The sequence below is a fragment of the Carettochelys insculpta genome, chromosome 5 (assembly GCF_033958435.1).
Source record: "Carettochelys insculpta isolate YL-2023 chromosome 5, ASM3395843v1, whole genome shotgun sequence".
Taxonomy (NCBI): domain Eukaryota; kingdom Metazoa; phylum Chordata; order Testudines; family Carettochelyidae; genus Carettochelys; species Carettochelys insculpta.
Genome location: NC_134141.1, coordinates 22,068,202 through 22,094,093, shown reverse-complemented (window position 1 = coordinate 22,094,093; position 25,892 = coordinate 22,068,202). Strand labels below are relative to the sequence as shown.

The window sequence follows — 25,892 nt, the reverse complement described above, 5'->3', positions numbered from 1 at the left end:
GATTTGTGCTTAACTCACACTAACGCGAGTTAAGTGCAAATCGAACCTCCCTCCCTCCCCTGTACATAGCTGCTTGCAGCACCATTTCTCCCAGCTGGGAGCAACCTCACTGCAAGCCTCTGGCTGCATGCCGGGATCCTAAGCTCCCACTGCAAGCAGCTAACAGCTGTCTGCATGCCGGGCTCCCCAGCTTGGGAGCCTGCTGCACAGACAGAGGCTTGTGGGGTGTTTTCTCCCAGCGAGGAGAAACTGCAGCACAAGCAGCTGTGTGCCCCCCAGCTGGGAGAAGCCGGGGCTGTGTGGCTGCCCCACCCCCCGCACTTCCCTCAGCTGGGGGAAGCCATCTGGAGCTAGTGGCTCCGCCACTTCTCCCAGCCAGGGGAAGGGGGCAGCTGGAATGGTGGCAAAGCAATGCTGGTCTCTGGCTTCATTCAGCTGGGGGAAGCCAAGGAGAAGCAGAGCTCTGCAGAAGCTCCAGACGCACATTTCCGCCAGCCAGGGGAATTCCAGGGATCTCCTTCTTGCCCCAATTTACACAAAATTTGATTTACAGGGAGGTTGCCCGGGATGCGACCTCTGCGTAAATAGAAGGATTACTGTATTGCTAGTGGCGTGGCCTTTCCATTGACCATGTAAAAACACGGATTGTTTGCTTGCACCCTCTCTTTACCAAGCATTTCAGGTAGCTGGGAGTCAGTGTCCTGCCCTTTCCATTATTTCCTCTGCCCCAGATTTTGTGTCATTTGAAACTTTACCAAGTAATAAATTTGTTTTCTTCTAGATTATTGATAAATATTTAATAGTAAAGGTATAAAAATTGATCCTCGTGGGGCCCCATTAGAAACATATCCACTTAATGATGATTCCCCATTTCCAATTACATTTGAAAACTTACCAGTTAACAAGTTTTAATCTATTTAATATATTACATGTTGATTTTGTGTCATTCTTGTTTCTTAGTCAAAATGTTGAGCTGTACCAAATCAAATGCCTTTCAGAAGCCTATTATAATGATGTTGTTATCTTCACAATCAACTTGTAATATCATCATCATCTGTGATAACAAGTTAGTTTGCCAGAATCTCTTTTCCATAAACCCATGTTTATAGGTTGGCATTAATTATACTACTCTCTTAAAGCTTTAGTAGTCAAGTACATGTCACCTATTAAATATTTTTCCTGGGATCAAAGTCATCCAGTTTAGCCTTTTAAATATTAATAGTCCTCTAGAACTTCCTCAGTGTGTCAAAATTATTGCAAATCAACTTTTAACAGCCCACTTAACAGTCCAGTAAGCTCCTTGGCCAGCTCTTGTAAATCACTTTGATGCACTTTATCCAGACTTGCTGATTTAAAGATATCTAATTTAAATAGCTGCTGCAGAATATCCTCTTTAGTTGCTGTTGAAATGGAAAGCCTTTATCATCAAATAACGTGAATGCATCTTTTATAATTTTCCCCAAAATATAAATATATATTACTGCTTGTGTGATATTATAGGTAGTTTTGCCATTTCCATTTAATAATGAGCCAACACCATTTTTAGGGTTCCTTTTGTTCCTGATATGCTTAAAATACTCCTTGTTTTTGTCTTTCCTATAGAATCTATAGCCTGAGTGTAGATTTCTACTCGTGTCCTTTTGCTTCTCTTGTCTAATTTCTAAGTTCTAATTTATATTTGTTGCTATCTGCTTCCCCTTTTATATTAGCTTTTATTTCCCCTCTTAGCCTTTTTTTTTTTTAACTAGTGTAACATTCTTTCTTGATTGTGGAATTGTGGCTTTTGAGTTATCTGGTAAAATATTCTTAAACTGTTCCCAATATAATTCAATTTTTTCTGTTCAAATTCTTTCTCTGGGCTGACTTACTACATTTTTAGTCATAGTTTCTTCAATTTTTTTAGATAAGTCTGATGTCCTGTGTTTACATTTATACAGTGTCTTCTCATCAGGCATTTGTGTTGCTTATTTTTGAGATGTCCCTCACTTTTGACACAAAACTGCCTCCACACATTTTTGGTATTATCACACTTCCATTTTTTGTACATTTACTTGTGAGTTGTTGAATCATTAGACTATAGTTAAAGAAACCATAGAAACCATATGGTTAAAGAAATAGTCTACAGCTATTTAATTCTACAGAGCTTTTAAAATTAATTGCATTATTATGTTTCAAATAATTATAAAACTTTGCACTCCTGCTTCCAAAGATTCCAAAGTGTTTTGCAAATATAAATTTAGGCATACATTTTCCTGGTCAGTTAGGGAAGACTAATAGCCATTTTACATAAAGACTTACAGGAGAAAGATATTAAGGTCTTTATTTTCAAAAGTGCCATTTGACACAGGAGATTAAAGTACTGCCCTCAACTCTCCCTTTATCATGGCCCAGTTCAAATCCTGACTACGCTAGTTGAACCACCCTCTTTTGGCTTAATGGCCACATTGTAGGGCTTGAGTCTCCACTGAGTTATATTAGTTATGTACCAGTGTGACTCCACTGATTTCACACAGTGGAGAATCAAGCCCTAAATATCCCATCAGAGACCCTTTCCTCTTCCTCTGTGCTGCATTATATTACCAGTTGACTCCCGAGGGCCACAATTTCTTCTCAGGATATTTTATTGCTGGTAGTTGGCACCTCAAGCAAGCGTAATCCCATCTGTCACTTCCAATAACAAAGCAAAACATTGTGCACTAAGTGCAGGAAATAGCCTTCTCCCTCAGTATTGTATACAAACCAGTCCTTCCTTTGGACAACATTTGTGTTAGTTCTTATATTACTCTAAGGTCAGCAGTAAAGAGATGGGGTGAATTTACAGAACCAAGCCTTTAACTGAAAGAATTTGAGTTACAACCAACAGCTGTAACCAATCAATCAGTGTCCTTTCAGTACACACACAGAATGAAGACCCTGTCCCTCCATCTCTGTCTCCGATTCACATCCATAGTAGACCATCATTATATGGTTAAGGATAATATTAATATTGCCTCTGTCTTCTCTAACTTACTCACTATAACACACGTTTTCCAAAAGACCTAGTGGCCCCTGCAAAGGTGTTTTGACTCATACACACAGGTGAAAATCATCGCTAGAAAACACAGCCAAACTTCTGTACAAAAGCAAAAAAATCATGGTGTTGAGCTGATGCTAATTGAATTTCATTATGAAATCATAGTTTTTACATTATATGCTTAGATGGTCAATCCTTTGTGGCAGAGATCAGATCTTCATTTTTTCTCACAATCTAACCAGAACCATGTTGGAGCTCCATTTACCTAATATCAAATAATGATAGCAAAAATAAAGATTAATGTTTTTAGGTAAATTAAAATTTAAACCTGTTCTGAAGGTTGTACTTCTCTCACCCACTTGGAAATACAGGGTGTGAGACATTTTTGTGTAGAGTAACAGCAACAGTTTTTTCAAGGATGAGTGACTTTCCTGTAGGTCAGTCTAATTACATGTCGTAGTTCAGCTCACGTGCATGACATTCTTGCTTTTAAGAAATGAGAAAATACATCATAACATGCAATTCACCATAAATATCCTTGGGCCTGATTCTGATTTCACACAGGTCTTACGTTAAGGTGGGGTGAGCAGACTTTTTACGTCACACTCCCCGTTTTCGGCCCTGCAATTAGCTGCCCTCCACACCCAAACCCCAACCTCTGGGAGGACCACAGGAAGGGATGCGGGGGAGCGCACTCAGGAAGCAAGCACTGCCACACAGGCAACTGCCAGATCTGCACACGCTCGGCAGTCGCTCCTCACGCAGCCTCCACCTTCTCCCTGGCCACCGCGAGGCTCTGCTGCTTGTCTTAGGGCCCCTGTGCCTCCTCTCACTCTGCCTGGAGCAGGGTGGGCAGGCTGCTCAGCTGGGCGGGTTGAGGCACATGCTGGCCCAGGGGCTCAGGTGCTGGGTAAGCAGCAGCTCCTCCTGGGCGGAAGGGGCGAAGAGCTGTGGGGCTGTGCTGGCTGCAGAGCCACGTGAGGGAGGGGGGCGGAACCTGAGCACTGGACACCTCCCCCGTTGCCCAGCAGCAGGGCAGGTGCAGAGGGCTGGCAACACAATGGAAGCTTCTGGGGGAGGGGGATCGTGCTGCACCCCCTTATAAAATGTTGTACCCTCCCACCACTTTGTGCAACCCTGCATTAGGTAACTGATTTCAGTGTTGATGCTCCTCATTTATTTCATCGTAACAGAGGGTAGAATCGAGCCCCTGGTGTATTATGAATTTTTAGAATACAGTAATACAGCTCCCAGTAAATGACAGCACATGGTTCTCCTGTCCTGTCTGTGTTACAGTGTCAGATTGTTCAAACTCCAGTTCCTGCTTAATTTTACTTTGTGTTTGCACAAGCTTGGTGAAATCAATGTATACTGGTTTGTGCTGATTATCCTATTTGCATTAGTGGCACCTTCTGAGTTGGAAAGGTAAACAGTCTCCATCCAATCAAAAATGCTAGTGGTTGTGGGTGTTCAAAATAGGCATCCAGTAGTATGGTGAGTGGGGTTGGGGTGTATGTAAAATCTGTTACGGATATCTCCTGGTTTCATCTTGTACTAAGACAATATTCTTTGTTGATAACCACGCATTTTTACCCCTTTAAAAGTTTTTGACAGGTCTACAAACACGCCATGGGCTGAAATGGTCCTTTTTCAATCTGGTATAATCATAATTACCTTAGTAACATAGGCAGGACTTCGTTCTCATTGACGGTTATAAAGATATGGAACTTATATTTACATTAAAGTAAGTGACACAAGAACCTGCTTTGTACAGTTATAGCCAGCAGTCAGATCTCCCACTGACATTAATGTCCTGTCTTAAGGCTGCATTAAGGATGAGGCCAAAAATACCTGCTGGTTATATGCTGTATTGTGCTGCACTTCTCAAATCTCTGTTGCCTATTTCAGACTGAATTTTCAACTCTTGACTCCCAGTGTGCATGTACAGAGGCCACCTGCCCTTTCCAGATGCAGAGACCTGCACATACTCCTTTTAAGTAGTTCAGTGCTAGAATGGTTATCAGATGTTTGCAGGAGCAGCTGTAAAGTGCAGTCACAAGTATATAAAACTACAGTTTGGGACATATGAAAGTGAAAGCCAAGTACAAGCCTCTGAAAAATGCCCTCCTTTTGAAACAATTAACATTTGTAACACTTGCTGAGTGTGGGACTCTGAAGATCTCAGTAGAAGTGACATAAAGAATGTTGAGGACACTCAACTGTAGCAAATTCCTTCCCGTCTATCCTCAGTGTCATTGAAAAGCCGCAAAAGACCTTGTGTTTTCCCTCCCATGTCCAAGATGGAAATGCTTCCACTTACTGTCCCTAGGGTCCTGCGTCTCTGCACCACCTCTAGGATTAGGCTGTTTTTAAAGGCACAGACTAGCTGTGTGTGTCTTTATAGCCTTTGGCTCAGCAGAGGCCCTACATGAAGAAAGAACAGCAATACTGTCACTGTATTGCAGTTTACTCAGATATTTTCTATGAACAATACTATTGAGTTATGATAAAAGTCCCTCACTGATGAAATTTACACTCTATGGAACACCCATTTGCTCCTTTTAAGAATTATTTCACTGCTCATCTTTTTTTTTTCCCCACACTTCTGTGCCCTGTGGAGTGGTGTCATATATGTTGTTCATTGATTGTACTTTTAAGAATTAAGTCTGTCTTTACTGACCTATCTTTCCCTATTTTTAATAGAACCTGTTGCTAATAACAATTGCAGACAATAGCATCTATTGTCAGTTATATAAAACAATAAATCAACCCGCCCTTTATTCAATTGCCCTTGTAGAGCAGATATAATACAACGTGACACTTCCAACAGAAAATGGTTTAGGATCACATAGTGCAGGAGCAGGGGGAAAATTGGCAACTACAGATTCTCATTGTAGAACGCGAGTCAGTTCAAGCTGACATACCCATAGGAATGATATCAACAGGTAAAAAATGTTTCAAGCACAGCTAAGGGCTTAAGACATGAATTAAGAAATGTCAGAAATAAGAGGCTTAGGATGGGAGAAGTGATAACGTTCTCTGCAACAGAAAATCCTATTTTTGACCTGAATAGCTAACTTTCCCTACAGCTGTATCTAAGGAAAGATTAATAACTCAACCTGAATAATAACTGTACAGAAGTGACACTTCTCTAAATCTTCAGAGTAAGTCACTTGTACCAAAACATTACAGTGAGAATCTGTGTCATTCTTTTGTAGAAGTACACTTACTCTAAACCCACTTGACTTTCGTATATGGTAATGGAGTAAGTATACTGTGCTGATAACAATACGTTTAAATTGCCCTTGGTCACAGTATTCTAAGCTGTTAATTTTATATTGGCTAAACTATAGGTGTGTCTACCCATAGTTATTTCAAAATAACTTTGCTAGCTCTACACAATACAACTGCATTTCAAAATATTTTCAAAATAGCCATTGGCTTATTTTGAAAGAGGCAAACGTCGTTCAATGAGGAATTCTGCCTATTTTGAAATAGGAGCAGTGTAAACAGGAAATACAGCTTATTTTTAAATAAACCATTGTGCATCCAATGGCTTTATTTCAAAATAGGCTCTATGTGTACAGATGCTGTATTTCAAAATAGCTGAGGGCTATTTCGAAATGCATTTGAAGTGTAGCAGCGTTATTTCAAAATAAGCTATTCCAGCTGCACCTGCACTAGCAAGTTCCTTCAAAATATTTTTCAAAAAAAGGGGCCCTTTTGAAATACCCAGCAGAGCATCTACACAGAAAAAGCATTCTTTCTAAATTAAATTGAAAGAATACAGCACTCCTTTCAAAAGCTCTCTTCCACTCTTGGTTCAGGAAGAACACCTTCTGTCAAAAGCTTCTTTCAAAAGAAAACTTGTGTAGACAATCCACAGGCCCGTTTTTTCCAAAAGAGCAGTCCTCATGGAGCCTGATTTTTCAATCCTGGGCCCATTCTTTTGAAAGAGCAGGGGCTGGGTGAATACTCTTTCAAAAGAGCAGATCACTCTTTTGATCTGCTTTTTTACATGTGGACACACTCATTCAAAAAAAGTTCTTTCAGAAGAGATCTTCCAGAAGGAATTCTTTCAACAGATCACTATAGTGTAGACGTAGCCTTCCAGAATAGCTTATTTTGAAATAATGCTGCTGTATAGACATACCCTGTATCATTACCCACCAGTATGTAATGGCTTTTAGTCAAATCCAGTTGTTTTCTTCTGTTGTTGGAGGTAAGGTTGGGCTGATTGTAACATGGTGCATTATAAAATTTACATTGCCTGAACTCAGGCATATTGCTCTTTTCTTAGATCAGCAGTTGTTACAAAGATATCTAAAACCTGAGTGTATTGTACTTATATTAAAAAAAATCTCAAATTGGTGCCCATGTCCATGCACACTAGTGAATTGAATGAGAGCTTAAATGCACTGATGTCAACTTTCTGTTCCTCCTCTCCTTGTATTATGATTAATGATGTTGCCTTTGTGTGGTCCTGCAATCTCGAACATCAGTTTTTCTTTGCAGACCTTGACTGCCTGTCTGTTGGTGGTCCTGTCTCTTGTTTCTAAAGATAGACACAAGGCTTCTCTGACAGTGCACCCTGAATGGTGAAAAATATGTCTTAGAGCTCTCTGGTACTTTACAGCTCAACATCTTAAATGCTGTCAATAACTTCCCTTTGAAATGGCTCAGACAGGGTTTGGGGTTTTGCCTTAAATAGGTGCCTATCACCCCCAGCCCCCGTCTTGATTTTTCATATGTTGTCTGGTCACCTTCCTTAAGGAGCTTTCTTTAAACCTTTTTTCTGCTGCAATAGTTGCTGAGTGAAACAGAGAGAGAAGGGATTGTATAAATGCCTCCTGAGGCAAACAATACAAGGTAAGAGAGTAATGGCTTTATTGTACTTGCTATTGATAGGTACCACACAAGTAAATCTAAGGCTTCCTCTACGGTATGAGCTACACCTGTGATCCTCAGCTTGCACAGATGTACTCATGCTACCTTATATCTGAGATAGCACTCTAAAAATAATACAGGTTGAACCTCTCTAGTCCAGCAACTTCAGGACCTGACAGGTGCCGAACAAAAGAATTTGCCAAACCACAGGAGGTCGATATTGTCTAGCAGCATTACCAACACTTCCACTGCTTAATGGGCTCTTAGAAGATATTTAGGGGGAAAATAGAGCTAAATAACAGCACAGAACACTGGCAGCCAGGACTGGTGACATAAACAAATTTCTGGGGACCACAGGAAACTTGGCCACACCCCTGATAAGTGGTCCTCTGGCGAACTAAAATCATGCAGGATTACGGATGTTGCCAGACAAGAGAGTACCGGATTAGAGAGGTTCAGCCTGTAGCGTAGTAGTCACTGCTAACGTGGGCAGTGACAGTAGGCAGCACGGGCTCACAGGCCTGGGTAAATATCAGTAGGATTCAGGTGGGTTTGTACTCAGAGTAGCTAGCACAGTGCCGCAGCTGCTCATGCTCCCACAGCTGCACTCCTATTTTTAATTTGCTAGGTCAATGAGAGGGAGCAGAAGCATTTCTGCACAAAGTCGGAATCAAACCCCTAAGCTTGCTGCGCTGATGTAGCTGCAAGAACACTCACTGCTTCCCTGATAGACAAATCTGGAGATGGCATGAACTAATATGCTTGAAGTGCAAAGACCTAAATGGTGTCTTCTAAGGTAAAATTATTGCAGGGGGAGATGGAGATGAGATTTTCCCCTTCCATGAATGTACTGCATTGTGCCCCAAGGAAATCCAGTGCTTCTTGGCAAATCAGGCGCGCTCGGTGACTGTCCTGCTCATTAGAAGGGTGCGCTCATTCTGCTGGCCAGTGTGTGAGAGAGGGTGAGCATGTGCTATTCATTCCACTTTTTTCTTTGCCCACTCTTTCACAGCCAGATTTTCAGAAAGAGATGCCCAAAGAAGTCACAGAACTTAATTTGTATATGTAGTTGTGTGCTCCTTGGCCTTTCAGATTTCACCTGCAAAATGTCATTGGATTAGAGATTAGTTATAGTACAAAATGAATTTACACAGGGTGCGGGAAATTACAAGCTGGTTTTTGGCACATCTTTTACAATATAAACCAGCAGTCACACTTAGTGATTTGTTGATACAAATGTCCATTGGCTAAATTGATGCACAATTGTCAAATGAGCATGAGTCTGAAAATCATATTTAAAGATTTATACGGGTCATGGGGAGAAAAAATGATTTATCAATAGTTCAGAAATAGCTCAGCATGATTCTTTCCAGACTTTTGAGAGTTTTGGATCTAAGACACAGATTGGCCTTTGGTAGTTCAAGTAATTTAGAAATGTTATTTGTTAAATGCTGTATTCTATTTTTTCCCCGTCTTTCAACATTATCTTTGAGACAGTTTGCCTGATGCTTACACCACATCGCCTTGTTGACTCTGTGTTAACTTCTTCCTTCTATCAATCTTTTGTGTTGTCATGCACGGGTTTATATAATACTAAAGCTTCCCCTAAGCTTACAGTGAAATAGGTAACATGTGCGTGCGTGCATGTGTGCGCGCAGATACATGAATGACACCAAAACATTGTCCACATCTAATAAAGGCTCTTTCATCTACTCTCATGATATGTGACTTTTTGGCAATGCATATTTTGAGCTCATATTTTACCAGATTGAAGCTAGCCAGGTATATTTATATTCTTATGTGAGCCTTATTTGTGTTTCCTTCTAGGCTTTTCTTTTCTCCCAGTCTTCTACTGGTTCTTATTAGTAAAATGTCATGCTAATGAAAGCTGATGTGTGTAGAGTCAAGAAGACCAAGATGTTTGTATAGTCAGAGAAGAGGTGCACTGCCTGCAGCAAAACTGCAAGGTTCTCCCCTCCACCCACATACCATCCTATTAATAACATAACTTAAAGAGTGACCTAAAGTGTTGGGAAAGTATTTTGTCTCCAGTCCAGTCTTTAGCCTATTTAGTGTTTTTATGATATAAGCTCTTGTTCACAAGAGCAACTCTGACACCACTCACCCACTGTGCATGTCCTCCTGTAGAACTGTAGATAACACTTTCTGTTTCTAATGACGTGAGCTAGATTTGAACTAGTGCTCAAGACGTATGCTTCTAGCTCTGTGCTAATCCCCTGAACCACAAAAGCTGTGTCTACACGTGCACGCTACTTCGAAGTAGCGGCACTAACTTCGAAATAGCGCCCGTCGCGGCTACATGTGTCGGGCACTATTTCGAAGTTAACTTCGATGTTAGGCGGCGAGACGTCGAAGTCGCTAACCTCATGAGGGGATCGGAATAGCGCCCTACTTCGACGTTCAACGTCGAAGTAGGGACTGTGTAGACGATCCATTTCCCGCAATGTCGAAATTGCTGGGTCCTCCATGGCAGCCATCAGCTGGGGGGTTGAGAGATGCTCTCTCTCCAGCCCCTGCAGGGCTCTATGGTCACCGTGGGCAGCAGCCCTTAAGCCCAGGGCTTCTGGCTGCTTCTGCGGCAGCTGGGGATCCATGCTGCAGGCACAGGGTCTGCAACCAGTTGTCAGCTCTGTGTATCTTCTGTTGTTTAGTGCAACTGTGTCTGGGAGGGGCCCTTTAAGGGAGCAGCTTGCTGTTGAGTCCGCCCTGTGACCCTGTCTGCAGCTGTGCCTGGCACCCTTATTTCGATGTGTGCTACTTTGGCGTGTAGACGTACCCTCGCAGCGCCTATTTCGATGTGGTGCCGCGCAACGTCGAAGTTGAACATCGACGTTGCCAGCCCTGGAGGACGTGTAGATGTTATTCATCGAAATAGCCTATTTCGATGTTGCTACATCGAAATAAGCTATTTCGATGTTGGCTTCACGTGTAGACGTAGCCACAGTGTGATAACTAGTTTGAATACATCTTTATGTGTAATTTAAAACTTTGTACAAATCCCCATTTATTTTCCCATAATCACATATTCTTTCTGAAATACTTGTGCTCTCATGTTAAATGCAAGATCCTATGTTGTCTCCAGCTGGAAATGCCCATTATGGTTTGGGAGCTTTGTGTAGTTACTTAGGCCATATTTTAACATAAGTTCTTTTAGCAATCTGTTACATTGCTCTGCTTCTTAACTCAGTTAAGTTTGTGCACTTTCCCGTTACTCCCAGACAGTGAAGAAGGGGAACAGCCAACAATATTCTTGTATGAATCTGGAATTTAGGCTTCCCCCGACTACATCCCTAAAGGGCACTGGGGGTGTCTCAAGGCTGGACAGATAGGGAAGTCCTGGACAGACTGGGTGTGCCCCACAGCCAGCCCCTTTCATCTGCCTGATGATTCTTCCTCTTTCCTGTATGGTTTTATGAGAAGCAATCCCATTCCAGGCACATATCACCTTCCAGGTACAACCCAACCCCTACCTTGTTCTAAGAGGAAGCTACCTACTGAATTTGGTGGTCCTAGCTCTTTCCCTTATGGAGGAGTTCTTGACTAGACAGACAGACTCTCTAAAATATATAGTAAATACCCAATTTATGAAGTTGATTAATCTGACAGACAGAAGCTTCTTCTAATGACTGAGGCAATTTCTTTGAATCTGCCAGGAATTTCAGAGATAGACTGGGTGAGGTAATGGCAACATCTACACAAGAGGAAAACTTCAAAATGGCCATGCTAATGAATGAATATTCAGCGCCTCATTAGCATGCTGCTGGCTGCAGCACTTTGAAACTGCCACATTTCTTTCGCTTGCATGCAGCTCGTCTACACGGGGGTCCTTTTCAAAAGGACCCTGCAAACATCGAAATCAGCTAATAGGAATAAGGGGATTTCGACATTTGCAGGGTCCTTTTGAAAAGGACCCCCATGTAACCGGGCCATGCACGAGCAAACCACAGCACTTTCCAAGTGCCACAGCTGGCAATGTTCTAATGAGGTGCTGAATATTCATGTCAGTGCCTCATTAGTATTCTCTGATTTGGCCATTAGCATGGCCATTTCGAAGTTTTCTCCTAGTGTAGACGTAGCCTATATCTCTTATTGGACCAGCTTCTGCTTCCAGTCTGGGAGAGGTACCCAGAGTGTAACAGATAAACATGAGGTCAAACATATAGTTTAGCTAAACAAAAAAGCAGTCATGTAGCACTTTAAAGACTAACAAAATAATTTATTAATCGATGAGCTTTTGTGGGACAGACCCACTTCTTCAGATCATAGCCATACCTGAAGAAGTGGGTCTGTCCCACGAAAGCTCATCGATTAATAAATTATTTTGTTAGTCTTTAAAGTGCTACATGACTGCTTTTTTGTTTTGATAGAATACAGACTAACACGGCTATCTCTCTGTCACTATTCATAGTTTAGCTAAGTATTCTGAGTACATGTTATAAGGGATCATTCAAGGTGAAATGGCCCATTAACCCGCCTATGATCATAGTAGAAAAAGAGGGGTAAGTGAGTTACAGATTGTTGTGCTAACCACAAAATCCAGTGTTTTTATCCAGGCCATGATTTTCAGTGTCTAGCAAAAGTATGAATCGAAGCTTTCAGACTGGTCGGTTGATACTGCAGTGTAGGTTTCCTTGAGGATGAAGATTGGAAAGTCAGATTTGGAGTGATCAGTCTGTACAAATCATTCACGCATGAGTGATGTGCTGTTTTCATTATTTCCTCATGTTTCTTTCTGAGTTTATTCAAGAGCGTCATGGTTGTCTGATTTCACCCATAAAGTTGTTATTGAGGCATTTAGTGCTCTGGATGAGGTACAACAGACGTCATAGGTCTGTATTGTGAAAGGTCTTTGGTGGGGGAAGCACTGTAGCAGTGGAGAAATGTCTTTAGGTTTTGCATCTGTTGTTGTGATGACAGGGTCTGGTGCCACTTTTAGTTGGTGTATCCTGGTCTGTGGAGAGTTTGATCTGGATGATGAGCTTGTTGAGGTTTGGAGGTTGTTTGATGGCCAGAAGAGATGGCTGCAGAAGATTTATTTCAGGATGACCTCTCCACTGAGTATACCTGCAAGTTGTTTGATAACTAGGGGTTACTGTCAAATGAATTACTGCTTACAGGAGAAAGCATGGTGCTGTGCTTAAAACAAAGCACATGGAATCACTACAGGTATATTCTATTCCTAATTCTGCCATACTTTCCCTATGGGACATCAAGCAAATTGGTTAACCCCCTCCACACCTCAGCTTTCTTCATCTGCAAAACTGGGATAATGATACGTACGTACATCACAAGAGCATTGTGAGATGCAGTTCATTAATATTTGTAAAGCACTTTGAGGTTCTTGGATAGAAAGTGCTGTCTTAATGCCAAGCAACCTAAGGGTGGTTGGAACCCACTGTGGGTTATGTATGTGGGTTCTTGTAATTTCCAAATGGAGACTAACATGCCTATTCAGTGCTGAAGAACAGAGTGGACATTTCTGCAAGTTCTCAAATCCCTTCAAGCTGTGAGTAAAAGAGCAGCGTTTCAAAGCAATGTAATCAGAAGCCCTTTTTATCCCAATTTAAAGAAGAAAATTCTGTTCTGCTGTACATGGCTCACGTGAGCATTAGTAACCTGTTCTGATTTCTGCAGTGGTGTTCTAAATTTCACACATTCAATTTCTTCCAGATCACCACCGACCTGAGGCAGCGTTGTACAGACAGTCATACTGGGACCTCAGCCTCTGCACCTATGGCTGCTGGCATCATTGCATTGGCACTGGAAGCAAAGTAAGATATGGTCTCTACTCTGATAAAACTAATATAATGCATAAACACACATATGTTTTGTTGTTGTGACATCTTTCATCCAGTGACTTGAAGGTGCTTTAGAAACATTAGTGAAAAATCACCATAGACCTGAGTGAAGAAAATATTCTCTCTCTCTCTCTCTCTCTCTCACACTCACACAGAGAGAGAGAGAGACAGAGGAAATATTACACAAGGGAAACAGAAACAGAGAGATGGTCCAACTTGGGTGTCTAAAGCTGTGATATACTTTGCAATGATGCTGAACACATGCAGCTCCCACTGAATGGCTTAAGGAAACTTGGCATTTTTGCTCAAGCTTGGGTCCTATGTTTAAACCATTGTATGTGGCCTTGTGCATGGACCTGAGCCCCTTTCACTATCTCAGGTCATAGAGATACTAGAATGAACTGAGGACAGAGCACCAGCATGAGTAAATGGTAGCATGGTATGACAAATAAAAATTCCCGGCAGGATCATGTTTGATGAAACAACAAATATAAGATTTCTATTTTGTATATACCTACTCACTGGTTTAGAAAGTGTAGATTACCTGACTAGGGACCAAATCTTTTAATCCTTACTAGAGCAAAATTTCCATTAACTTTTACAAAGAGTTTTCTTCCACTGCAGAACGCTACACATGGTAACTAGAACAGATTTGCATTTTGACCAGAAAAAGCCATTGAGAGTTTATTATGTAAATTCTTATTTCAAAACTTTTTCATTATGTCAGAGTGAACTGAGCTATATGCACAATCTACATAGACTAATGACCTGCAGAATCCTTTTTAAAATCAGATGTTTTTAACTTATGAGGGAATGATCTTGTGAGGTTCTAAAGACACTGATTTGGTTCCCACTCAGACATAAAAGCTGGAGACACTTGGAACCTCAAAAGACTAGGCACAGCAGTGGAGGATAAAAAATGCATGCATTGTACTCAGTTCAGATTTCATTAAACTTCTCTACAGTGCCAGATTATGCTAACTAAACTACTTTTCTCAAAAAGAAAAAAAGACTCCATTTCAAATTTTAATAAAATAATTTGATAAAGAAAGGGGATACATCAGAAGGAAGATTCTCTCTAAATTCTTTCAAATATGACACAACTTCCTTTACCCTTCACTAACTGCTCTTTACCGACAGATGGGAAGCTAAGTTTGAGAGAGAAAAAAATAATTGCACCTGCAAAATAAATATTTCTATGAGTAAGTCTTCTAAGACTGTACTTGGTTGGCCAGCTGCTACTGACAAAATTCTGACCAGGCCTTCACAATTTACATAGATAATCTTGCTGCTGATAAAATTATGGAGAAATGTGAGGTCAGAGATGTCAGTGTCATGAAACAATCCCACCAAGCTCATACTTGTAGGCAGTGCCTTTTTTGTGAGAAAAGAGGAGCCAGTACTCAGCTGACTTCCCGCATCCCACCCCCAGCCAGTCCCACAGCTGAGGCTTCCGAAGTGCCAGTACTCAGTACTGGCAAGTATTGGCACAGAAAAAGCACTGCTTGTATGGGACTTGTCCTAGAAGTTACATCATGTATAATGTTACCATTGGCTAGTTGCTGGAAGGCTGCCATCTTTTGTTTACAGTCCAACACGCTCAGTCATATAGTGCCTTTGCTTCTCTTTTTCTTAAGTGGAGATATACATACCATTAAAATGGAGATGTACATATCTAATAGAACTGGAAGGCACCTTGAGAGGTAATTGAGTACAGTCCCTGCCCTCTCAGTAGGACCAGCCACCATCCTTGACATTTTTTCCCCTAATCTCTTTTCCCCAGGCCCCAAATGGCCTCCTAAAGGATTGAACCCACAACCCTGTAGCAGGCCAATGCTCAAACCACTTAGCTGTATTTTTCTTTTTTTGATCCATTCATATATACAATTGTGTATTTTAGCATGTATGCAACTCTCTGCTTCATGCGCTATCCATGCTTCACATGACTGAGTTTGCAGGTGATTGACTTGTGGATATGAGGTGGATAAATTTATGTTATCTTCCCTCTGTCAGTTTCAGCAGCCTTCACACCTTTTTTTTGTAGTATGCCAAAAAAAAAATCCCAACAATTCATTGTTTGCAAGTGAAAAATAATTTGGAATAAACATTGTAAATATAATTTATGTATAGTCTGGATAAACTTAGTATTTTTCTAACACATCTAATCAAACTTTTTTTTTCATTTATTTATATGAAAAGAAGAAGAATTTTCCTTAATTATGGGGTACAAATAATTTTATATCTCCTCTCTTGTTTTTCTGTGAGCACATTAAGCTTTCATGTTTATATATTCAGTGTCCTTTCTGTGAAAATAATGCATTTGTTTTCTATGGTATGGAGCCTCTTACACTTGACATACTTTTGGGCCTCAGAGGCCGCGTCTACATGTGCACGCTACTTCGAAGTAGCGGCGCCAACTTCGAAATAGCGCCCGTCATGGCTACACGTGTTGGGCGCTATTTCGAAGTTGAAATCGACGTTAGGTGGCGAGACATCGAAGTCGCTAACCTCATGAGGGGTTGGGAATAGCGCCCTACTTCGAAGTTGAACGTCGAAGTAGGGCACGTGTAGACGATCTGTGTCCCGCAACATCGAAATAGCGGGGTCCGCCATGGCGGCCATCAGCTGAGAGGTTGAGAGACACTCTCTCTCCATCCCCTGCGGGGCTCTATGGTCATCGTGTGCAGCAGCCCTTAGCCCAGGGCTTCTGGCTGCTGCTGCAGCAGCTGGGGAACCATGCTGCATGCACAGGGTCTGCAACCAGTTGTCGGCTCTGTGGATCTTGTGTTGTTTAGTGCAACTGTGTCTGGGAGGGGCCCTTTAAGGGAGCGGCTTGCTGTTGAGTCCACCCTGTGACCCTGTCTGCAGCTGTTCCTGGCACCCTTACTTCGATGTGTGCTACTTTGGCATGTAGACGTTCCCTCGCAGCGCCTATTTCGATGTGGTGCTGCCCAACGTCGAAGTTGAACGTCGACGTTGCCAGCCCTAGAGGACGTGTAGACGTTATTTCGATGTCACTACATCGAAATAAGCTATTTCGATGTAGTGTGCACGTGTAGACGTAGCCAGAATGTCATAATCTGGCCCTGTTTTTGTAGTACATAGTTTGTAACAGCAAACAGGTTTTGGGTTGCCACTTTGTAAAACTGTAGCTTATAGTGCAGAATTCCTCACCTAAGATTCAGTCCGGAACACATTTTTACTTCTGAATTATATAGCCAGGAAAATAAGAGATTGTAATTGAAAAGTGGATACAATCTTAAGCAGTGCAGCTCTTGTGTCATTATAATTAGCTTTTCTTAGTGCAATTGTTAGTGACAGAAACTGCTTTGGAAAGTTAATGTAATACTGTTATTTAAGAATCCATTCTTTCAATCACTTTTTAATCTCAGTTGCAAAATACTTAGGTTAGTTTCTAAACAGCCCACATAAACAGATAAAATTGCATTTGAATGTGCAAAAGGGTCTGCTGCTGAAGGTTTCTATAATTACTTTTAAGTGAATTGTTGTTTCCTATAATTCTGATTTTATCTCTTTTAAATGGTATTTGATGTATGTTTACAAACACATCGTTATAACTGAAATTTCAAAGTATAGTAGCAGAAGCATAATACCTACAAAAGTACCAGTCTGCTAAATCAAGATACTGGGTGCTTCCAGTAATATAGTACATGATACTCTTCTTCCAAATAAATAGTAAGCTCTTATGGCTGATACTGCAGACATAAGCAAAATATTGGACTAAACTCTCAGTGTGGCGATAGGACAGTGTGCTGCTGCTGTATGTGGATTAGATGAAAAACCAAGAACCTCACTAATTTTGGTCTTTAAATAGCTCGTGGTAATCCCTGAATATTGGCCAAACTCCAGATGAGATAATTATATTTGCATTCCTAAATTCCCTTGCAGTTTTAGTAGATAAAGAATTTTTCACCTCCATTCCAGAACTGGATATGAGCTAGGTGTGTCTGTACCATTACAGATATAAAATAGTTTGAATTGCTGTTAATATGATAAAATGCAGAGCTATTTAATACAATATGCTAAACATGCATTTCACTATCTTACCTGCACTCTGCCTACAAATATTTCTCCAGAGGGACTATGTATAACTGAATCTCAGACTGTGTCTACACTCACTGCGGAAGATCAAAGGATTAGCTTTGATCTTCTGGGGTCGACCCTGGATCGCCTTGCAAGCTGCAAGGATTAAGGAATGCCAACAGGAGAAGGACTCCTGTTGGCATTCTGTAGTTAGGACAGGGATGAATATTGACGACTGCAAAATTGATTTTTGGTACACAGTTGGCATACCTAAAATTGCATAGCAGCTGTCGATATTCAAGGTACGTATTGACCCAGCCTCAGATAAGCTTCAAGCTGCTAGCATTAAACGAAAGCAAAAACAACGTTTCCTGTTTCCCCTCCACCCCAATTAAAATATTCTTTCCAAAATTAGCCAGGCTTGAGACCCCAGATATTCAGTCCTACAACACTGATAGATTTTCTGGTTTTTGTTTTTGTTTTTGTTGTTTTGTTTGGTTTTTTTTTTTCTGTGAGAGCTACAGATAGGAATTTTACACCACTAAGAAAACAGGAAAGTCCCCCTTACATAGGAATAAAGCTTTTTTAAGAGCTTGAGAAGATCATAATATATTTGACTAATGCGTTGACATTATTTTGAACAGAACAGCTGTTCTGAATAATTTTGAATTATTTCTGAATGCTACACTATTAAGATTTATTAGTATGCCTCCAATTTCCATTGGTTTAGATGACACTAAACTAAAGCATCTACCTTTACAGGTAATAGGATATGAAAAATGTTACTAATAATATATGTCTCCAAACATTTCTAAAGTACTTTTATTTGGTAAAATGTGTGGCATACAGAGTTCATGATGTGCTGTGTGATGCAAATGTTTTATTGGCACCGGCAGACAGAGGTTGGGAGTTGCAGGTTTAGCCTTTAATTTCATATTAATATCTGTGCAAACAACCATAATATTTATATTAGATTTTTTCAAAAGATTAGCGAGAAAGGAATTTTCAAGGTTAATTATGTTGCCCACATCCTGAGCAGTCCAGTATTCAGAGCAGTTTTTTCACAACATGATCTGAATATGCTTGAAAGGATGTGCTGTTTTCTTCCAAGATAAGGTACTGCCTTGTGAGAACATTGTAGATCTACCATGTGTATTGGACCCCGGAAGTGGTTATAACCTAGGTTTCTTCATCGAGTGTCCCCGTGGGTGCTCCACAATAGGTGTCGGGCTCGCCCGGCGCCGCAGATCGGAATTCTTCCAGCAGTTTCTCCTGGATCGCGCATGCGCTGGCGCGCGCCGCTCCCCTACACACCCCCAGCCATGTGCGCGATCCAGTCCCCGACAGTTCCTTCTCAGCCGCCATCGGCTGCAGACGGAATCCGCTCAGGCTACGGCCAGAGTCAGATTAGATAGTGTTTCTATCCGTAAATTGTTGTTTTATTTTCCGGTAAAAAAAAAAAAAAGAGGACAAAGAGAATATAAAAAAAAAAAGAAAATATAATAAAAAGAGAGAGAGGAGCGGAGAAGAAGAGTGGACGTAAGGCCAGTAGGCCGCCCGCTGCCCTGCAGGCCGGTGTCCGCGATTCGGGTAAAAAGGCACGGATTAAGTGCTAAGTACCGTATTAACAGTAAAAGACTCACTGCGATGGCCTCTTCAGGTTTTAAAAAGTGTGAGTCTTGCCGTGAAGCTATGCCAGCCTCTGATGGGCACAGTGAATGTATCCGATGCCTGGGGGAATCACACGTTACCCAGAAGTGTTCCCACTGTGCTAAGCTCACAACCAGGGCCAGGAAAGACAGAGAAATGCGTCTTAAAATGCTCTTGTTTGACAAGGCCCTCCAGCCGGACTTGCTGGAGAGGCCTCAACCAGAAGGGCCCTCTGGGTTCCACAAGAGGAAGGCAGCTTCTTTGACCCCCTCGGTGCAGAAACGGAGGAAGCTCTCCCCAGCTCGATCCTTGCCGGCGGTTTCAGCGAGCGGGACGGGCGGAGCACACAGCCCCCAGATGCATACTCGGGACAGGGCTGCACTGCTACTGACAACAAGCCCTCCCCCTGTGCTACACACACCACCCAGAAGGCCTGGGTCTCCACCAGCCTATCCAGAACCTCCTTCTCCGTTCCTCCAACCAATGTCACCATGGCTTGGGCCACCTTCACCCTTTCTGGGATTGGATCCCCTGGAGTACTACCACAAACCAGTTTCACCACTATCTGTGTCATCGTGGAGGTCTCGCTCTCCCAGACATTGGGGGTACACACCCCAAGAGAGGTCCAGGTCCCCATCCCCGGACCCGTGCCCGTGCTGCCACGGTCGTTCTTATCATGCTGGACACAGACACCCCAGGCCTATGCCCAGGGGCAAGTACCCCCCGGCCGTCCAATACCCCCGTGGACACTCTCGATCAGGGATGGAAACACAGTTATCTCAAGGGGAGTTAATTTTAGAACCCCGAGACTTTCCTTCGCAATTCTCCAGCGAGCAGGTGTATCATCGGCCGCAGGAACCTGAGAGTTCGAGGGAGGTTTATCCTAGTGGTTCCTCCTCATCCTCCCCAGATGAGGCCAGGGCCCCCGGGGATGTCGCTCCCCCGGATGACCTCAAACAGTTCCAGGAGCTGTTTAAAAGGGTGGCTTTCACGCAAGGCATTCAAACGGCAGAAGTGCAGGAGAAACATCACAAACTCCTGAAAAATTTGAGACCCCCAGCTTCATCCAAAATTGCTGTCCCGCTGGACGAAGCCATTATGGAGTCAGCCACCGCCATATGGCAGACTCCGGCCTCTGCTCCGCCTATGAACAAGAGAGCGGATAAGAAGTACTTTGTTCCGGCGAAGGGCATGGAGTTCCTCTTCAGTCACCCACAACCAAATTCTTTGGTGATCGAGTCGTCCCAGCAGAGGTCAAAGACTTCTCAGTACAAATCGGGGGGATCAGACAAAGATGCCAAGAAGCTAGAGCTGTTTGGCAGGAAGGTATATTCCTCTTCTACTGAGAATGGCAAATTATGCGGCACACCTAGCGAACCATAATTTTGATAATTACTCCAGGCTTACTTCTCTCATGGATTCACTTCCAGAAGATAAGAAGCCGGTGTTAAAGGCGATTGTTCAAGAGGGCTGCGCAGCTTCGAGAACGGGAGTCCAGATCGCCCTGGATGTGGCAGATACGGCGGCACGCTCAACGGCTACAGCAGTGGTCATGCGTAGAGAATCTTGGCTCCAGACATCGGGTATCCCGAGGGACCTACAGGCAAAGATCGTGGATCTTCCCTTTAACACGCAAAAGTTGTTTGCAGACTCAACCGACTTGGTCCTCCACTCTAGTAAGGACTCGAGAGCTACACTGAGAACCCTGGGTATTTATACTCCTCCATATAGGAATAAAAAATATTACCCTCAGCAAAGACGTTACCCGTACCAACCACAGCGTGCTCAGTATCAACAGGGCTACGACCAAGGGCAACATCAACAACAGCAACAGTACAGAACTCCCAGACAACATTCTCAACAAAGCCGTACACCCTCGGGACAGGCCCAAAGGCAACAAGTTTGACGGGCATGTCGAGGGCTGCACTATCACTACCATTGTGCAATGCCACTCTCATCTCATGTTCCATCATCGCCTCAGACCGTTTCACTCCCAATGGCAAAAGATCACCGCAGACAAATGGGTGCTGGAGATCATAGCCACAGGTTACGCGATCCCCTTCCAGTCACTCCCACTGACGAGGCCTCCTTCCAGGCCTCACCTCCGGGACGCTACCCACGAGGCGAGGCTCAAGGAGGAGGTGGACCACCTTATGTTCATTGGGGCGGTGGAAAGAGTGCCGGAACAATTCCAGGGGAAAGGTTTTTATTCACGCTACTTCCTCACAGAGAAGAAAACAGGAGGATGGAGGCCCATCTTAGATCTTCGGGGCCTCAACCGCTACTTACGCAAGCAACGTTTTTGGATGATTACAGTCTCCTCCATACTCTCGGCACTGGACGATGGAGATTGGTTTGCAGCCCTCGACTTACAAGATGCTTACTTTCATATAACAATCCACCCAGCACACAGGCGCTTCCTCCGCTTTATGGTTAGCAAGGAACACTTCCAGTACAGGGTTCTTCTGTTCGGCCTCTCCTCGGCCCCCAGAGTCTTTACCAAAACCCTGGCAGTGGTGTCAGCCTACCTGCACAGACAGGGGGTGTTTATATTCCCATACCTGGACGACTGCCTACTGAAAGGGGCCTCGAAGGCAGAGGTCCTACGCATGATCCGCGTCACAGCGGACACGTTTTCTTCGCTGGGCCTAGTCATCAACCTCGCAAAGTCAAAGACCGACCCCACACAAGACATAGAGTTCATAGGTGCACGCATAAACTCTGTCACATCAAGGATGTACCTACCCGATGCCCGCTTCCGCGCCATCAGTTCGCTGGTGCAAGTCATCACATACAGCCCCACAGTGCCGGTCTTAACGTGCTTACAGCTGCTGGGCCACATGGCTGCAGCGACGTTTGTGGTACAAAATGCCAGATTGCACATGCGAAGCCTGCAGCATTGGTTGGCGAGCGTCTACAAACCGGCATCCCACACTATCCACAGGGTGGTGTCGCCCACGACGGAGGTGCGCAGATCCCTGGCGTGGTGGGTAAACCCCAAGAACCTGCTAGCAGGGGTGCCTTTTCACCAACCACAAATTTCTATTTTTCTTAATACCGACGCCTCCCACGTAGGATGGGGAGCGCACATCGGTGACAAGGTGACGCAAGGGCTATGGTCCCCTGCGGAACAGACACTTCACATAAACATACTGGAGCTCAGAGCAGTGTTCAACGCCTGCAAACATTTTCGAGACCACATATATGGCAAAGTAGTCGGGATCAATACAGACAATACCTCCACTATGTTTTACATAAATCGACAAGGAGGAGCCCGATCCCATGCCCTATGTGCGGAAGCAGTCCGACTGTGGAACTGGTGCATCGCCAACAACATAACGTTGAAAGCCTCGTACTTGCCGGGCGCTCACAGCGTGAAAGCAGATCAGCTGAGCAGGCGCTTCGCACTCATGCACGAGTGGCAGATCCGCTCCAATCTACCATGACCGATCTTTCATACATGGGGGTTTCCCCAGATTGATCTGTTTGCCACCCAGCACAACAAGAAGTGTCCCCAGTACTGCTCCAGGGCAGGAGTGGGGCGGGGGTCCCTGGGGGACACATTCATGATTTCATGGAAGAGCCCCCTACTTTACGCGTCCCCCCCCCCAGCGCTTATCCACAAGGTCTTGCAGAAAGCCAGAAGGGAGAGAGCTCGCATGACACTAGTAGTACCAACGTGGGATTGGCAGCAATGGTTTCCCTTGCTTCTGCGCATGTCAGACCGCCCACCGCTCCCTCTACCAGTGGCTCCGGACCTACTCACGCAGGCGCAGGGGTCCATAGTGCACCCGCACCCTCAGGGCCTGCGCCTACAAGCATGGCTAATCCATGGCTCAGCTCCTTAGAAGGCACATGTACGGAGGGAGTACAACAAGTCCTGGAAAGTAGCTGAAGGACCTCCACCAGGAAGACTTACAAGCAGAAATGGACTCGATTCACAGCCTGGTGTTCCACCAAGCCGTTAGCTCCCCTTGACGTTCCTATACCGATAATACTAGTACACTTATTGGACCTCAAGAGGGGCGGGCTTTGCTTATCCTCGCTAAAAGTCCACCTCGCCGCTATATCAGCCTTTCGGCATACAGAGGAGGGGCCCACGGTATTCGCCCATCCTATCGTTGAAGGTGTTGGTAAACCTGTACCCCCCTCGGAATCTGCTTCCACCATCGTGGAGCTTGGACTTGGTGCTCAGCACGCTAACGGGTCCACCTTTTGAACCATTAGCCACAGTTCCCCTACGTCTCCTTACGATAAAAACAACCTTCCTCCTTGCAATTACGTCAGCTCGCAGGGTCAGTGAGCTCGCAGCAGTTATGGCAACGCCGCCCTGCACAGTATTCTCAGAGGAGGCGGTAATCTTACTGCTGCACCCAAACTTTCTTCCAAAAGTTTCTTCAGAGTTCCATCTTAACGAACCAATAGTTTTACCCTTGTTTGCTGGAGCTGTGAGGCTTCAGGTAAAAGAGGCACACCTACACCTCCTGGATGTGAGGAGGGCTTTGGCCTTCTACATAGACAGAACTAAATCCTTCTGGAAAACGGACAGGCTTCTAGTGTCTCTCGCTCCCAGGTCAAAAGGGGAAGGCCTCTCTTCACAGAGAATTTCAAAGCACATTGTGTCCTGTATAAAAATGTGCTACGAGCTTCGAAAGACTCCTTTGCTGGCCCCACCTAGGGCTCACTCCACCAGGGCGGTGGTGGCGTCAACAGCCTTCTTCAAGGGGATCGCCTTGAAAGACATCTGTAGAGCGGCGACCTCATCATCCTACGACACCTTCGCCAAGCATTATGCCCTACATCGGGTATTCGAAGAGGATACCCGTCTGTCGACAGCACTCCTTTCGGGGGCAAGCTGCACATAAACCGATTACCTTCCTCCTTTCTTGGGTTACTGCTGGGTAGTCACCTATTGTGGAGCACCCACGGGGACACTCGATGAAGAAAGAGAAGTTACTCACCATAGTAACAGTGGTTCTTTGAGATGTGTCCCCGTGGGTGCTCCACCACCCACCCATCCTCCCCGCTTTGGATCTCTGTCTAGTGTTTTTCAGGAGCATTCAAGGCGGTTGGTCAAGGAACTGGCAGGGACCGGATTGCGCACATGGCCAGGGGCACGCAGGGGAGCGGTGCACGCCGGCGCATGCGCGATCCAGGAGAAACTGGTGGAAGATTTCTGATCTGCGGCGCCGGGCGAGCCCGACACCTATTGTGGAGCACCCACGGGGACACATCTCGAAGAACCACCGTTACTACAGTGAGTAACTTCTCTTTATAGTGCAATTCCCTACAGCAACCCAAATCTTTTCATGGCAAGGGATGCATAGAGCACCCTGATTTAGCGACAGCATGACCTTGACATTAACTAGAGTACCCAAGAGGCTGCTCTAACTTTTTACACCACCCATGTACCAATCCCAAGAGACCTTACACCAGTAGAGATAGGAAGTATTTGAGCTATGCTCCTGACATGTCCCAGGCTGCCATCTTCCTCCAGGAGTAAACGCCCTGTGACATAAGTGGTTGGGACAGCTGGTACAAAAGTCAGCTCTGTCACTTTCACCAGCAATACCAGAAGACAGTCCCTTCCACAAGAGGAATTCTGTGCTGAACTTTCCAGCTGGACTCTGGTGGCTGAGAGGGATTTTTTTTTCCAGAAGGGAGGGGGAAGGGAAAGCTGCTAAATTCAAAGCCTGTAATATTTACAAAACTTTCTTGTGAATTAGAACTTCTGTCCAGTGTTTTTGTATCAAATGGCATGTCCTCACCAAAGGAACCTAACTTAGATGCCAATATTCAGGCTTTTCGGACACTAATTTTTCTTCCACATTGAAACTACAAAGGAATAGCTCAGGCCTGTAGTACTTGGTCCTTCATGTCATGTTTTTAGTTGCTTTCTTTTACACCTATGATGACCAGCACGCTAGCCACTACCCACATGTGGCTATTTGTCTGATTGAGTGTGTCTAGTTGGATTGAACAATAAATATATTTTCAGAATAATATGGATAGTTCACTATAGCAGTAGCCACTGTAGTGTCTACTACTTCAGAACTGGTTGGATACCACCATCAGTTTACATGGTCAGTTCCCCAGGGAGTTAGTGTCCTGCTTTAGCTCTGCTTAATTGTCTTCCATTCTTTTATCTTCATGAAGTAATGCCAGATTTTTTCTGACTGTAAACCAGCATTTAGAGGGTAAATTGCAATTCTCTATTAATTCAGCATAGGTAGCATCTTAACTCTAACTATAAAATTTTAAACATGCACTACAAGATTCTACCACCAGATCAGGAGAGCTCCCTGGCTGACGAAGGGTTTGAATTCAGAAATTGCATGAATCAGAGTGAAGACAGTGTTTGTTTAAACAGCAGAATTCTTTTTTTAGGCATTGTATCATGTTCTTGGGGAAAACTTAAATGAAGAACATGTCTTTTTTATTTGCTTGGGAAGAGTTAGCTGCATTTTACAAAAAACTAT

At 43.7% G+C, this 25,892-nt stretch overlaps 1 protein-coding gene across 5 annotated transcripts in view; it reads left to right on the top strand.

Moving 5' to 3' along the window:
- The window catches only part of PCSK5 (proprotein convertase subtilisin/kexin type 5), a 361,111-nt gene that overhangs the window by 180,546 nt on the left and 154,673 nt on the right, over nucleotides 1-25,892 (top strand). For all 5 annotated transcript variants that reach the window (XM_074994754.1, XM_074994752.1, XM_074994753.1 and 2 more), the window contains exon 9: nucleotides 13,592-13,692. In XM_074994754.1, coding sequence (XP_074850855.1) covers nucleotides 13,592-13,692 — 101 coding nt within the window. The remainder of the gene's footprint in view (nucleotides 1-13,591; nucleotides 13,693-25,892) is intronic.